Here is a 16,392-nt window from a genome sequence, read left to right on the forward strand (position 1 = left end):
ATACCTTAATTAATAATTAACAAACATTTTAGGCAGGTATGTACAAAATAGCAACAGTTTTAGCCTTATAAACCCTCCTTTTAAGACATCAGTAAGTGCACATAATAGAGCTATAGCATAAACTGGATAACCTTGGTAAAATTTTGGCCCTGAGTAAGGAGGTTCAAATATATTATGAGATAGTTATAAGTGTCTTAAGAAGATAGGCATAGCTTAGTTTTAAGAGAGCCACTAAGTAAGTAAACACCATATAAATTCTCTCAGCGTGGCAGAGCTGGCACATAAAGAAACAACATTTTTAAGGAAAAGTGTAAGCTTAGGAGGGGAATCCGGGAGAGACTTAAACTTAGAATAAGGTTTGTGTGTCTTAGCTAGCTTAAAGACACATAGTTATCTGGGGTCAAGGATGCGTAAATGGACAGGTTATGAATATAGTTTAACCCCTACATCAATCCTAGGGGACAAAGAGGTATGTAACTGCTTACTGGTTCAAGTAGCATGTGTCAATAGTACAATACTTGAGCAGTGACTAACTTATGTGAGTATCAAACCCTATATGTCTGTCTCACGAAGGCTTAATAGTTAGAGGTTCTATTATAGATCATTACATTACCAATAATATCTATAAGGAATATAGAATGTAAACACGCAAGTGAAAAACATAAGTACATATCATTATATCTAAAACTTTAGAAATAACCTGTGTAGCACAAATTAAACTTGAGGGGTACAGATGTGAAATACCTTAGTGAACTTATAAATACCCCTGTATGCACAGGCAGTTAATAATTAGGCAGCTGTATACATTAAAATGTAAACACATAACTAAAGTTTGAACAGCAGATTTAGTTTAAAGCCCAGTTTTAAGATTACCCGGAAACAGTATTATAAAGAGACATATTCTGAAGTGCAAGATAACATAGCTAGATAAAGCAATTGGGCACTTGAGTGAGTTAGCATAACACACACAGTGATAGACTATTACTAGTGCCTCTGAAACGTACCTTGAACATCATATAACAGTTAATCAACTATAGAAACATTGCATATAAAGGGGCATTAAAATAATAATTACTGGTTGAATAAATATGTAAACAGGTAGATCAGGCAAATTAGCCATCATATAAAATAGAACCTGAGCAGAATCATGTTAGCAGACTATATAAGATTTATATATTGAAAGACTGCTACACATCAGAGTTAAGGCAACTTCTTAGCCCACACCAGTTCTTAGGAATACATGCAAGTCTTTGTCAGCAAGAATAGTCATCCGGCGTTTTGTGTCCCATTCTAAACATGAGTGCTCTCTATAGTTCGCCACATGGCGATAGTTTGCAGCCATCTTCTGAAACTTGGCATAAACCGATTCAACCTTAGATCTGAAATCTGGGTCCTCCTCCATAGAAGGGTGTCCCTGTGCCCGAGCCGCAACCATGCGACCGGTCGGTCCGCTCTGATTACAAGCCAAGGACCAGTAAGGCTCTCCAAGTGTGGCGATGTGCAATTTTAGCCCAGTTAGTTGACCATCCTCCCCATTCTGCTGATTCCGTTCTGGAAGTACCATAACACCTGACTCGTGGGCTGTGGGAAGTAATGCGGTATGCTCCTGGAGTGATTCACAAGCAGCTTCACTTTTAGTGCTAGGTAGCGGGAAAATATATTTCATCGGTGTTAGGTATATTAGGGGCCCTGAGTTAGGTACACTTGAAATGGCCGAATCTCTATCCTCGGTTCTCACTTCATGCCCCTCCATTTTACTCGAGGAAATATTAAAAGCATCCTTTATCTCCTGTTTAAGGGAACTTGTGTGATTGTCTAATGAGGTGATTAAATCATGCAGCATAGAGATTAGCTGGGACTCCATAATGAAACAACACCAATGTCTGATATAAGTAGTTTGCCAATGAGATTGTGAGTTGCGATTATGAGAAACTACTGTTCCTCAAATATAACTGTCTATCTCTTCTTAGCTCACAAGTATAAGTGACTTAAGTGTTAGATTAACTAAGTTGCCAGAACGCCTGTACATTAAAAGTGTCTGTACCTGTTGCGCTTCTGTGTCGGACCTTAGAGCTCTGTAGTGCTTTCTCTTGCAGGGTATAGAGGCGTCTTCTCCTTCACTGCTGCTCAGTGGTGTCTGTCAGTAATGGCGCTCTTTCGCGCCTTTCAATTAGCAAGACGCTAATGCGGGCATACCACAGAGGCACCTATGAAGTCGTTATACTTCCCTCTGTCTCCTTGTATACACTCCCTCAGTCAGCCGTTCTGTCTATGGTGAGCCTGGGTAGTAGATAGTGCAGTCTTTGGAGTCGGCTCAGCTCGGTATTCCAACCCAGTTCTACTTGCGATATGGTCCCAAGCAAGTTAATCTAACCACCGCATCAAAGTTAGGATAGTTCCTCACTAAGTAGTAGGAGAGATAATAAAATAAAACAGAACAATAAAAAAAAGGCTTTTACACTCTTAAATATAGTAAAATTAGCAAAATTATGCAGGAGCTCTGTCACTTTGCTTCCGTTCAGTTCTCGGGCTAGCTCCGCCCCCCCAAAAAAGTTTTTTTTAAAATATTTACACTACTGTTACAACAGATATGAGTGGTGGCACTAGTCGGCAAGTGGGCCTGGCACACACGCTGGCAGGCAGGCAACTGAAATTAGATTACACTAGCAGACTGATGTTTCACAGTCAAAAAAGTTTTTTTTAAAAAATATTTACACTACTGTTACAACAAATATGAGTGGTGGCCCTAGTTGGCAAGTGGGCCTGGCACACACGCTGGCAGGCAGGCAGGCAACTGCAATTAGATTACACTAGCAGACTGATGTTTCACAGTCAAAAAAGTTTATTTTTTAAATATTTACACTACTGTTACAACAGATATGAGTGGTGGCACTAGTTGTCAAGTGGGCCTGGCACACACGCTGGCAGGCAGGCAGGCAACTGCAATTAGGTTACACTAGCAGATTGATGTTTCACAGTCAAAAAAGTTTTTGTTTTAAATATTTACACTACTGTTATAACAAATATGAGTGGTGGCACTAGTTGGCAAGTGGGCCTGGCACACAGGCTGGCAGGCAGGCAACTGCAATTAGATTACACTAGCAGACTGATGTTTCACAGTCAAAAAAGTTTTTTTTTTAAATATTTACACTACTGTTACAACAAATATGAGTGGTGGCACTAGTTGGCAAGTGGGCCTGGCACACACACTGGCAGGCAGGCAACTGCAGTTAGATTACACTAGCAGACTGATGTTTCACAGTCAAAAATTTTTTTTTAAAATATTTACTCTACTGTTACAACAAATATGAGTGGTGGCACTAGTTGGCAAATGGGCCTGGCACACACGCTGGGAGGCAGGCAACTGCAATTAGATTACATTAGCAGACTGATGTTTCACAGTCAAAAAAGTTTTTTTTTTAAATATTTACACTACTGTTACAACAGATATGAGTGGTGGCACTAGTTGGCAAGTGGGCCTGGCACACACGCTGGCAGGCAGGCAACTGCTATTAGATTACACTAGCAGACTGATGTTTCACAGTCAAAAAAGTTTTTTTTTTTCTAAATATTTACACTACTGTTACAACAAATATGAGTGGTGGCACTAATTGGTAAGTGGGCCTGGCACACACGCTGGCAGGCAGGCAACTGCAATTATATTACACTAGCAGACTGATGTTTAACAGTCCAAAAAGTTTTTCTTTTTAAATATTTACACTACTGTTAAAACAAATATGAGTGGTGGCACTAGTTGGAAAGTGGGCCTGGCACACACGCTGGCAGGCAACTGCAATTATATTACACTAGCTGACTGATGTTTCACAGTCAAAAAAGTTTTTTTTAAAATATTTACACTACTGTTACAACAGATATGAGTGGTGGCACTAGTCGGCAAGTGGGCCTGGCACACACGCTGGCAGGCAGGCAACTGCAATTAGATTACACTAGCAGACTGATATTTCACAGTCAAAAAAGTTTTTTTAAAAAAAATATTTACACTACTGTTACATCAAATATGAGTGGTGGCCCTAGTTGGCAAGTGGGCCTGGCACACACGCTGGCAGGCAGGCAGGCAACTGCAATTAGATTACACTAGCAGACTGATGTTTCACAGTCAAAAAAGTTTATTTTTTAAATATTTACACTACTGTTACAACAGATATGAGTGGTGGCACTAGTTGTCAAGTGGGCCTGGCACACACGCTGGCAGGCAGGCAGGCAACTGCAATTAGGTTACACTAGCAGACTGATGTTTCACAGTCAAAAACGTTTTTGTTTTAAATATTTACACTACTGTTATAACAAATATGAGTGGTGGCACTAGTTGGCAAGTGGGCCTGGCACACAGGCTGGCAGGCAGGCAACTGCAATTAGATTACACTAGCAGACTGATGTTTCACAGTCAAAAAAGTTTTTTTTTTTAAATATTTACACTACTGTTACAACAAATATGAGTGGTGGCACTAGTTGGCAAGTGGGCCTGGCACACACACTGGCAGGCAGGCAACTGCAGTTAGATTACACTAGCAGACTGATGTTTCACAGTCAAATTTTTTTTTTTTAAATATTTACTCTACTGTTACAACAAATATGAGTGGTGGCACTAGTTGGCAAATGGGCCTGGCACACACGCTGGGAGGCAGGCAACTGCAATTAGATTACACTAGCAGACAGATGTTTCACAGTCAAAAAAGTTTTTTTTTTAAAATATTTACACTACTGTTACAACAGATATGAGTGGTGGCACTAGTTGGCAAGTGGGCCTGGCACACACGCTGGCAGGCAGGCAGGCAACTGCTATTAGATTACACTAGCAGACTGATGTTTCACAGTCAAAAAAAGTTTTTTTTTTTTTTAAATATTTACACTACTGTTACAACAAATATGAGTGGTGGCACTAGTTGGCAAGTGAGTCTGGCACACATGCTGGCAGGCAGGCAACTGCTATTAGATTACAGTAGCAGACTGATGTTTCACAGTCAAAAAAGTTTATTTTTTAAATATTTACACTACTGTTAAAACAAATATGAGTGGTGGCACTAGTTGGCAAGTGGGCCTGGCACACACGCTGGCAGGCAACTGCAATTATATTACACTAGCTGACTGATGTTTCACAGTCAAAAAAGTTTTTTTTTAAATATTTACACTACTGTTACAACAGATATGAGTGGTGGCACTAGTCGGCAAGTGGGCCTGGCACACACGCTGGCAGGCAGGCAACTGCAATTAGATTACACTAGCAGACTGATGTTTCACAGTCAAAAACATTTTTAAAAAAAAATATTTACACTACTGTTACAACAAATATGAGTGGTGGCCCTAGTTGGCAAGTGGGCCTGGCACACACGCTGGCAGGCAGGCAGGCAACTGCAATTAGATTACACTAGCAGACTGATGTTTCACAGTCAAAAAAGTTTTATTTTTAAAATATTTACACTACTGTTGCAACAGATATGAGTGGTGGCACTAGTTGGCAAGTGGGCCTGGCACACATGCTGGCAGGCAGGCAACTGCTATTAGATTACACTAGCAGACTGATGTTTCACAGTCAAAAAGTTTTTTTTTAAATATTTACACTACTGTTAAAACAAATATGAGTGGTGGCCCTAGTTGGCAAGTGGGCCTGGCACACACGCTGGCAGGCAGGCAGGCAGGCAACTGCAATTAGATTACACTAGCTGACTGATGTTTCACAGTCAAAAAAGTTTTTTTTTTTAATATTTACACTACTGTTACAACAGATATGAGTGGTGGCACTAGTTGGCAAGTGGGCCTGGCACACACGCTGGCAGGCAGGCAGGCAACTGCAATTAGATTACACTAGCAGACTGATGTTTCACAGTCAAAAAAAGTTTTTTTTTAAAATATTTACACTACTGTTACAACAAATATGAGTGGTGGCACTAGTTGGCAAGTGGGCCTGGCACACACGCTGGCAAGCAGGCAACTGCAATTAGATTACACTAGCAGACTGATGTTTCATAGTCAAAAAAGTTTTTTAAAAAAATATTTACACTACTGTTACAACAGATATGAGTGGTGGCACTAGTTGGCAAGTGGGCCTGGCACACACGCTGGCAGGCAGGCAGGCAACTGCAATTAGATTACACTAGCAGACTGATGTTTCACAGTCAAAAAAAGTTTTTTTTTTAAATATTTACACTACTGTTACAACAAATATGAGTGGTGGCACTAGTTGGCAAGTGGGCCTGGCACACACGCTGGCAGGCAGGCAACTGCAATTAGATTACACTAGCTGACTGATGTTTCACAGTCAAAAAAGTTTTTTTTTTTAATATTTACACTACTGTTACAACAGATATGAGTGGTGGCACTAGTTGGCAAGTGGGCCTGGCACACACGCTGGCAGGCAGGCAGGCAACTGCAATTAGATTACACTAGCAGACTGATGTTTCACAGTCAAAAAAGTTTTTTTTTTTAATATTTACACTACTGTTACAACAGATATGAGTGGTGGCACTAGTTGGCAAGTGGGCCTGGCACACACGCTGGCAGGCAGGCAGGCAACTGCAATTAGATTACACTAGCAGACTGATGTTTCACAGTCAAAAAAAGTTTTTTTTTTAAATATTTACACTACTGTTACAACAAATATGAGTGGTGGCACTAGTTGGCAAGTGGGCCTGGCAAACACGCTGGCAGGCAGGCAACTGCAATTAGATTACTTTAAAAAAAGAAAGAAAAACCAATGGCACTACTTGTGGATTAAGGACAAGCTCTAGATCTCTTAATATGACATGCTCTGGAATAATTTCCAGATAGCTTAGTGTCTAATAATAGAGTCTGCGGTGCTGTGTACTGTATATCAACTAGAAACACTTGACGTGGTTATACATATAACCACTGGAAAGAGTACACTTATAGCACTCAAGAGCTAAATAAGTAGAATGAAATGTGCTGGAAAGTTCAATATGGCATATCAATGTATTCAGAAATAGCACCAGTCTCTAAATATACAAAATTCTAACTAAAATTAAAACTTAACGTTTATTAGTCACACAGTGCTAAAATTAGCAGAAAACAACAAAAAGTTAAAAACACTAACACTAATTGGAGCTGAATTTGTAGTGAGAAAGAATGGCAGGCTAATAGGACCAATACAGGGGTCACTAAATAGAAGTCTCCACCATAGAGGCTGGAAATAAGATAATAATATCAATGTACTTGTCAAGATGTTATTTATGCTTGGCGTCGGTACTAATAAATTATTAGTTTGTAGAAAGACCGTGATCACAAATTAATAGGTGAAAATGAGCACTAGAAATAATCAAAAATGACACTGCCCTTATAGTCTATCCAAGGGTTAAATAGTATCAGAAGGTTGATAGCTCAAACCTGGAATAAATAATAATATGACTCAAATTTTAACTAGTTAATATTTGGTCATAAGAGCATTATAGTTAGAGAGATTAGAATTATGTGCAACTTCAAAATTGATGTATTTATGCAATGGGTTCTAGTACCTTAGTTTTGATATAGTATAAAAAACACTGTAATTGTGTTTGTTATTTTAAGATATCTTGCAATCCAGATCTCTCTCTCCCAGTATGAAACTACACAGTTATAGGGATATAACAGTGTTTATTGGATGTAGGTAGGTAAAGCTGGTGTTGGTTATAGTTAACAACCTGCACCTTAAAATAAACACACACTTAATATCATGGTATGTCTGTTATACCGAATTCCTGTGGTAGTAATCAAATCCTCTAATACTGCATATTATCAAGTGAATGATAGTAGTTAGTTCTGTGCTCATGTGGATAGGAGTTCAATTATATATCGTAGCTTCTATATTATGGATACAGAGTACCGTTTTTAATTTATGCAGAAATATGTGTTACATATCATCATATTATTTGAATACACTGTAACTGATTAGATTATGTTTGTGTGGACAGAGGTTCAATTAAGTATCATAACTTTTTTGTTAAGACTGCAAAGTTTGCGGTTTTTAATTTATGCAAACAAAAGCTTTGAGTTATATGCCGTGGCTTTGTTGTTTTCCACGGGTTAAGCTTTACAGTTCAACTTTCGCACACAGTCAGATGTGAATATCTAGCCAATGTTTGGCACTGTGGGATAGATAATGTTTGATAGACAGTATTTATAGATATTTTGCTTCTGTAATACAAATGCTCATTGCTGAGTTAAGAAGTACTTGAAAATGGTTTTTAATTTGATCTGTCGTAACAAACATGAATTTATGTGATTTGACAGACTCTGTTTGATTTAAAGCACACTAATTGTTCATATAATAAAGTATTTTAATACAGTGTGAGCTGTTATTTGTGTTCTCAACATAAAGGTTTTAATTGTGTGGTCTATTTGAAATATAACACATAAATTAAGATTCCCAAACTTGTTTGTATATCTTTAAAATGGTTAACGTTCTCTGACTGTTCGTAACATCAGATAAATAGTTTTGGTACGATTTGAGATTTAAGTATTGAGATCTTATAATGTGTCACAAGTTAATTCATAACCGACATAAGAATAAATTAATTTAAATACCCTTATATAGATCAAGCCACTGGTTGACCCCTTTCATTAAGGGCGCGGGATAGACCAGACTCAGAATTGAGCTATCGGGTAATACCCGAAGGTAATGTAGCAGTAATTTGGCGCTTTACTTTTTACATTTATTCACCGGTGGGGCAATGTAGCTCCCAAGCGGTGGTCAAATATTAGAAAGCAGCCTATTTAGTTAAATTGCGAGCCAGCCTAATATGGCTGTGTAGCAATGATTTGGCGCTTTCCTTTTGAAATTTATTAACCGGTGGGGCAATGTAGCTCCCAAGCGGTGTTTAAATATTAGAAAGCAGCCAATTTAGTTAAATTATGAGCCAGCCTGATGTACCAGGTAAAGAGCCCCTTAAAGAGTATACGCTGTGAGCCTGACACAAAAAAGCAGACTGATGTTTCACAGTCAAAAAAGTTTATTTTTTAAATATTTACACTACTGTTACAACAGATATGAGTGGTGGAACTAGTTGGCAAGTGGGCCTGGCACACACGCTGGCAGGCAGGCAATTAGATTACACTAGCAGACTGATGTTTCACAGTCAAAAAAGTTTTTTTTTTTAAATATTTACACTACTGTTACAACAAATATGAGTGGTGGCACTAGTTGGCAAGTGGGCCTGGCACACACGCTGGCAGGCAGGCCACTGAAATTAGATTACACTAGCAGACTGATGTTTCACAGTCAAAAAAGTTGTTTTTTTTTTAAATATTTACACTACTGTTACAACAAATATAAGTGGTGTCACTAGTTGGCAAATGGGCCTGGCACACACGCTGGCAGGCAGGCAACTGAAATTAGATTACACTAGCAGACTGATGTTTCACAGTCAAAATTACACAGGCAAAAAAAAAAAAAGATGTTCTAGCCCTAAAAAGGGCTTTTTGGGGTGCTGTGCTTACAGCAGAGATCAGATGAGTCCTTCAGGACTGTAGTGGACACTGAATACACTAGCCTAGCTATCAATTTCCCTAAAAAATCAGCAGCAGCTACACTGTCCCTCCTCTCACTAACAATGCAGGATCAGAATGAATCTAAAATGGCTGCTGCCCAGGAGCTGGTAGGGTCTGGGAGGGAGTGTCTGCTGCTGATTGGCTGTAATGTGTCTGCAGACTGTGAGATACAGGGTCAAAGTTTACTCAATGATGACGAATATGGGGCGGATCGAACATCGCATATGTTCGCCCATAGCGGCGAACGCGAACAAGCTATGTTCGCCGGGATCTATTCGCCGGCGAACTATTCGCGACATCACTAATCCTAAACTCTGCAGCCACCATCCCGAACATGTTCATAAGGCGCTGACAGACCACTGACTTTCCTGGACCCACAAACAGAAAGTTGTTGAGGTAATGAACCAATGATGACAAACCTGACAGTTGTTTTACAACCTACTCTATGAATGTGCTGAACTTTTCAAAATAAGAGCAAGAGATTGAGCACCCCATAGGCAGACAAATGTCCACAAAGAACTCCACTCCAAACTGACATCCAATGAAATGGTGACAATGCAGGTGAACCAGAAGCAACAGAAAAGGCCGCATCCACATCCACCTTGGCCATCAGAGCCCCAGGACCCGCCATCCTCACCAAGTCAACCACCTTATCAAATGAAGCATACCTAACTGAGACTAACTCAGGGTCAATGCCATCATTAACAGACAAACCTTTTGGGTGTGAAAGGTGATGGATCATAACTGTCCCTTTGTCCTTTTGGAAGCCACCCCTAAAGGGGATATCCTCAAATTGGGAAATGGAGGGGCCACAAAAGGCCCCGCCATTCGACCCAAAGCCACCTCCTTCTGCAATTTTTCACGCACCACATCCAGGAATTCCCTTACCAATTTTAGATTGCCGGAAAACCTCCCACCCCCTGTTCCTTTAAAGATATAACAAACCCGGAACTAAACCCCGTCAACAGCAGTTCTGTGTCCTCACCTCTACCCCACCTACTGTCGTAAGCCTCTAACCACACAACCATCTTTTCTACTTTCACCGGCACCAGCAAAGGCGGCATCACCAGGTTTTCCACCCAACTTCCCCTTCTTGAAACATCTGGGGAAACCATGGTTTCCCCCACATCCTGAACATTCAAGTTTGAACTTGCCACTTCCACCGTCATTAAATTGGAAACAGAGCCCTTTACGCATAGCCACGGCTGCGCTTCTTCCAGACATGGGGCCGGCGGAGCCAACCCTTAACCCCCGAAAGGGCTGATAACATCATGATTTCCAGCCAAATACCCATATCACAATCATCTTACCTCATCTCAGGTCTGAACGCCATACGCTGCCAAAACTTCTCGTCGTACCTCCACTATGCCATACCCCTATACGCACCTGAGATCTCATCAAAATGGAAAAAAAAAACAGGGCCCCCCTGCTGAGGGAACCTTTCCATTACCCCGCTAGCCAAGATACAAAAAGCTTTGCACTAGTTCCCCTGCGTTTTCGGAAGTTTTCAATACCTCTTCTTGCGCTCCTCCTCCTCCTTCTTCCCTTTCTCCATCTTGTCGTCCTCCTTGATCTCCGGCACCTGATCCATAGGTAACAATATGAACATTTCAAGAAACTCAAGTTTCCAGATCTTTTACTTTACCTCAGTTGTGAGATGAATTCCCAACGGGCCAATGAAACATAAGCACGTACGTCGCAAGGTCTCCACTGCCACTTTAAAAGAGCTCTCTGATGCCCCTGTCCGCCCCCACCGACACCGCACCCGTGCCACTCCCAGGAACCTCAGACCCTGACACTGCGACACTACTATCCGGAACCCACGCCTTTGCCACCGAATCCCCGCCCTTTGGAGCCTCCAGACTTGCCATTAACGCCTTCAGACCATTCAGCAACTTTTCATGCTCACCACTCAAAAATTCAACCCCCCCGGCACCCCCAGCCACCTCACCTGCAGGCTGAGGCACCATCGCTGATCCTTTTAGACTAGCTGCTCCTTCACTACACCCCGCTTGGGTCACCTTCCCAACATCACCTCTATGATCCACTTCTCCACGCACGGATCTGCATCCACCACTTGTCCTCTTTGGTGGTGATTGCCCTCTCTCCCTCCTCACGCTCCCCTCCTCTGACCTTTTAACCCTCATAGGTGAGTAGACCTCCACCGTCCTCCTAATAGGGGAACGTGACCTGTGATAGCCACGGCAAGACAAAGATCTGTTTCTCCGGTGCCTGCTAGGCCCAGTATTAGCTCCAGCTCCAGGGGACCGCAATGCATGGGAGAGTGTGAGTGCCTGAGCCCCCCCCCTGAACCCCTAGCCCCCTGGAAACCTAAACTATCTTCACCCCCACTAAATCCTAATCCCCTAGACCCCCCTAAACCCAATTCCCTATCTGCCCTTTGAGGTGTAATAAATTGCAATAACTGCGCCAGGACAGACATATCGCCTACCTGACTAGCCGTTTTGGCTCCCACTGAGGCAGTCTCCACCGCTTCCTCCTCTTCAAAGTTGCTGCTCGCTGCCAGCATCTAATTCCAGCAGCGGCTCTGTCACCTGGTCCCATTGCTTTGTAGGGGCCTCCCCCCCCCCACACTGGAAAGGCTGTGAGTCTCCAAGACACTGTCTGTACAGAAAAAATAAAAAATATTAAATCCTAAACCCATCACCAGCTCCCCTACTCTATGGTCTCTCCCCTACAAACCCTAACCCACCTCAAGTCATAAACCCCCCACTTTCCAAAAAGCCTCCTTAATTGCACCATAACCCACACACTTTACCCTCCCTTATGATTTCCTCCCCCTAATAACACACTAAACCAGCCTAACCCGCCCTCAAAATTCCCAGTCTGATCCCCCAACCACTCACACTACCCTATAATCAACACCCCCCTATCCCAACCTATACTGACAACCAACTAGAACCTAAGAACCTCACCCAATATAAACAAGCCTAGCCTATGCCAAACCCACCTCCTAAATATACCCCAGTACTACCATAACATCCATTTTTAAATCCCTTCTTCCCCCTGGTATGGCCAACAACGATCCCCCACCTTTATACTGGTTAGCACATGCCCATGTAATACCCCACAAGCAACTGCCAGCAACCCCTTTAAACCACCACACTCCCTCTTCACACTTCCACCTCTCCCCTACAGGCTTCACTCCTACCGCTTGCAAGGACCGGAGCTCCTGGTCTTGCGGCAACCCGGCACGCAGTGACATCATTACCGTGAGTCGTTGATGCCTCACCGGAACCTGCTGCTGCGTCCACCTAGCTCCTGCTAGTCCCCGGCGCCCTCTGCTTACCAGGCCTCACCATGGACCTCCTCATGGAACCGAATGCTGCCTCAGGACTCAGCCACATCTGAGGCCACGCCGCCCGCACCGGCCTCCTTCTTCTCCTGGATCCGCCGTCATCTGCATCTGCCACCGGACCTCTGCCAGGCACCACTGCCATAGGAAGCTGCTCCCGGTGGTTCCACTCAGTGACTCTGCATCTGGTCAAAGCCGTCAACTCCTCCAGTAGATTTTCCATGGTAAGTATAGGCACTTCTGCTATTTTCTCCTCTCTAGTAAGTAAAAAGTGTGCCAAAAACTTGTCCAACCCTTACTAATATTTCCTGCCCAAGTCCCCACCCCTTGCCCTTTATCTGAACCTTCATTCAACCAGTTGGGGTCAATTAACCCCTTCCTCCAATGCCCTCATCCGGGGTTCGTCCTTTCCTTCTCTCTTTTCCTACTTATGTCTTCACTCTCTCTCCCTTCTTTCTGTATTTCTCGTCTTTCTCTTTCTTTCTCTCTGCTCTCCTTTCCCTCCCTCTCTCTATCTCTTTACTTTTTATTCTCTCTCTTCTCTCTATCTGTTTCTCCTTTAAGCCCAGCAATATTGAACAGTAGATACAAACATTTATGGTTGGGGGTACTTACAGGGGTCAAGTAGGACGGGAACGCATGGAAACGGAGTTCCTGCACTATTTTAACAGGAGGAACTAAGTTCCCTCTGGACAGAGAACAGAAATGCTTTAGTAAACACTGCTGTTGCTGGTGGGAGGAGTTGGAGCACAGTCTTTTTAGAGGGATAGTGAGATCCTCTAGTAATGGACAGTAATACTTCCTACAATACACTAAATGCAAACCTGTCCGCGGTCCTGCTGTGTGATCACCCTGCACTGTGTAGAAAACATGGTGCTTACATTTCTTTGTGGCTTGCTGCCCTCAGCAGAAATAGGACAATTGAGTGGGTGAGACTCTGTGACAGAGGAGGAATCTCAGACCCAAAGGCAAAAATTCAACACTTCATTGGATTTAATTTGCTTTCATTAACCAAAGTGTATGGATTACATACAAATAAATACAGTGTTTGTGTGTGTGTGTGTATATATATATATATATATATATATATATATATATATACACACACAATATTAATTGTGAGGGGGTGGAAGGCTTGGTGAGTTCCCACACTTTTTTTTTGCAGGCCTTGACCCCTGGGTACTTACAATTTTTAGGGGACTATAGGGGAGTGGTTGTGGCTAAAAGGTTGAGAAACACTGTTCTAGAGTATATGGGGAGCCAGTGTAGAGACTGGCAGAGTGGAGCAACTGATATAGATCAGCGACTTGGATTAGACTCTAGCTGACCTGGTGTGAGGTGTTGATAATAGTCTCTAAGTAACTGCAATACAAATGTCAGGTGTTGATGTCTCGGAGAGGGGGAATAAGAAGCAGCTCAGTGTTAGACAGATTGATGTAGCAATGTTTCATACAAATGTAACAATTGATGCAAACCGTAGTGTATCAAATAGCTGTGTTGTCAAAATGTGTCTCTAGAATTCTGCTGTTTGAACAAAACATACTAAAAAAAATGTACCTTTGAACTCAAAAATATTGATTCCTTACTACTCTTGCGGGAGAAAGGGCTAAAATATTATTTCCAGCAATATATCCTTCCCCAGTGCAAACCTCGTAGTGAAATAATTTTCTATGACTGTTTAAATGAACTACTGCAATAAGATTTTGCTCATTGCTAGATGAGAGATTATTTTTCTATCGCTATAAGAAGGGATTAGATTTTATATGAACCAAACTACCCATATATGAAGTTGTTATTTTGCATGAATTGTCAAGACCTGTGATCTCTTCTGCAGATGTCATCTGAGGTCTTTTAGGCTTACGTAATGCAGATTCCTGCGGTATGAGGATCCGCCCATGAGCAGGTATTTATCACAATGAATTGATTTTACATGCAAACTTTTTTTTCAACAAGCCTGCAAAGTCAACGTTTATTTTGGCTCAATTATTTTGCATTGGATTTCTCTCCATATTTCCCTCAACCCACATACTATCACACTATTGCAGTTCTCGAATGCTGCTTTACAATGATTTGCTCTTAGTTTTTAAAATCTCCCAGTAAACTTATCGAAAATAAAACCGGTATATTATATGCTTTGCACTACTCGCCTAAAAAACCATACATCTAGATAATAATGGTGTTTTCAGGTATAGGACAAACGTGCATTCAGCATTATATGCAGTTACGCCGTAATTGGTTGTTACATCTGTCACGTTTGCTTTGCCCACCAATAGTGTACGGATCCCGCCTAGCGTTGGGCCCACCCTGTTTTCTGACTCGTTGTCACAGCTGCCGTCACTAGTAGAGCGCCACCCGCAGGTCGGTAAGGCTGTTCTCACCGGAACACTTTCTTCATCCTCTCCTCCTCCAAATCCCCTGAGCTTTGAGAGCGGAAGCGGAAGAGTCTACTACTTCCGCCTCTGCTGTCCTTCTCGAGATTGGTTTCTCTTGACAGTTGCAGCGGCCGGTCTTTTCCTGCCTCCATACACCCTTAACCTCTTCTTCATGACCGGCGTGAATCGGATTTGACAGCTAAAAAAAAAAAAAAAACGTAAGAGGGAACCGTTGCCTCCTATAATTACGGAGAGGCCCGGTGCCTGCCAGGGGCAGGAAACGTCAAGTCTCCTAGGATACCAACTGCAACTGTAAGTCATTACACGCCGCTGCCAGGGTGCTCTGGGCAGGGCCTACTTGACACTTTTTACTTTCAGTTATTCAGAACTCTAATTCAGACACCTGAAAATAATTTAGCACGTTAACTGTGATAAGTTCCAATTTCTTCCGGCAGCCAACGAGTTAAAATGTAGTTTTTAAACACTAGTGTTATGTGCAAAGGTGCTAGTACTAGTTCCTGCCTACTACACTAAAAAAAGCACCACCCACCCTATCACTGTCATCTGTTCTCTCACCCTTTCAGGGCCCCTTTCAACTTTTTGACCACAGGGGCTTCCCTCCTCTTACTCTGATTTCCTCCCACCTGATTATGCTGACAAAGTGTGAATACAAATCACTTGCTTTCTAGATTTACCAAGCATTTAAAGAGCTGTCCAGTGAAAAAAACAAACCTTACTCCAGTGTTATGCAATGGAACTTATTTATTATAATTTTACTGATAATGCTGTGCTAACAAGAAAATAAGCAAGATGGATATTTTTGCAGCTTTGAAGGAGAATTCTTAAATTCTATGTTGGCTTATCTCCTCAGCTTATTTTCTTTATTTTCTTATAACAAAAAGTGTCCCCCCCCTGTATTAACTTTTTCGGTTTTCAGAAGTACTGTACAGTATTAAAGGTATATTTTATTGTAGCATGCTGTTATTCAGAAGTGCATTTTATAATTAAATACTTGTTGCGTACAATGGGCCAGATTACAAGTTATGTGCAGTTGATAACATGCGCTCTTATGCACTTAGCCTTATGAAAAGAATAATGCACAATCAGTTATTAAAAGTTGTTGGTTAAAATGTTTAAGCATCCATTTTTACTACATCTTAGCACCCTCTATAACTTCAATGGGAAGCAGTAGTAGCACACTCATTG

At 41.8% G+C, this 16,392-nt stretch overlaps 2 protein-coding genes across 3 annotated transcripts in view; one reads left to right on the forward strand and one right to left on the reverse strand.

Moving 5' to 3' along the window:
• Positions 1-1,193: 1,193 nt before the first annotated feature.
• LOC128638629 (uncharacterized) lies at positions 1,194-15,208 on the reverse strand. The gene is made up of 2 exons (XM_053690702.1): positions 15,118-15,208; positions 1,194-2,403 (listed from the first exon to the last, which is right to left on the reverse strand). Exon 2 carries the CDS (start codon positions 1,862-1,864, stop codon positions 1,214-1,216), a length of 651 nt encoding a protein of 216 aa, XP_053546677.1. The 5' UTR covers positions 1,865-2,403; positions 15,118-15,208; the 3' UTR covers positions 1,194-1,213.
• Positions 15,198-16,392, forward strand: part of PPP6R1 (protein phosphatase 6 regulatory subunit 1) — a 602,143-nt gene continuing 600,948 nt past the window's right edge. Inside the window, exon 1 of one of the 2 annotated variants that reach the window (XM_053690700.1) lies at positions 15,198-15,498. The gene's annotated coding sequence lies outside the window, so the exon portion shown is untranslated. The remainder of the gene's footprint in view (positions 15,499-16,392) is intronic. The other variant, XM_053690701.1, reaches the window with a different exon arrangement.

Source organism: Bombina bombina, chromosome 8, assembly GCF_027579735.1.
Source record: "Bombina bombina isolate aBomBom1 chromosome 8, aBomBom1.pri, whole genome shotgun sequence".
NCBI classification, from domain to species: domain Eukaryota; kingdom Metazoa; phylum Chordata; class Amphibia; order Anura; family Bombinatoridae; genus Bombina; species Bombina bombina.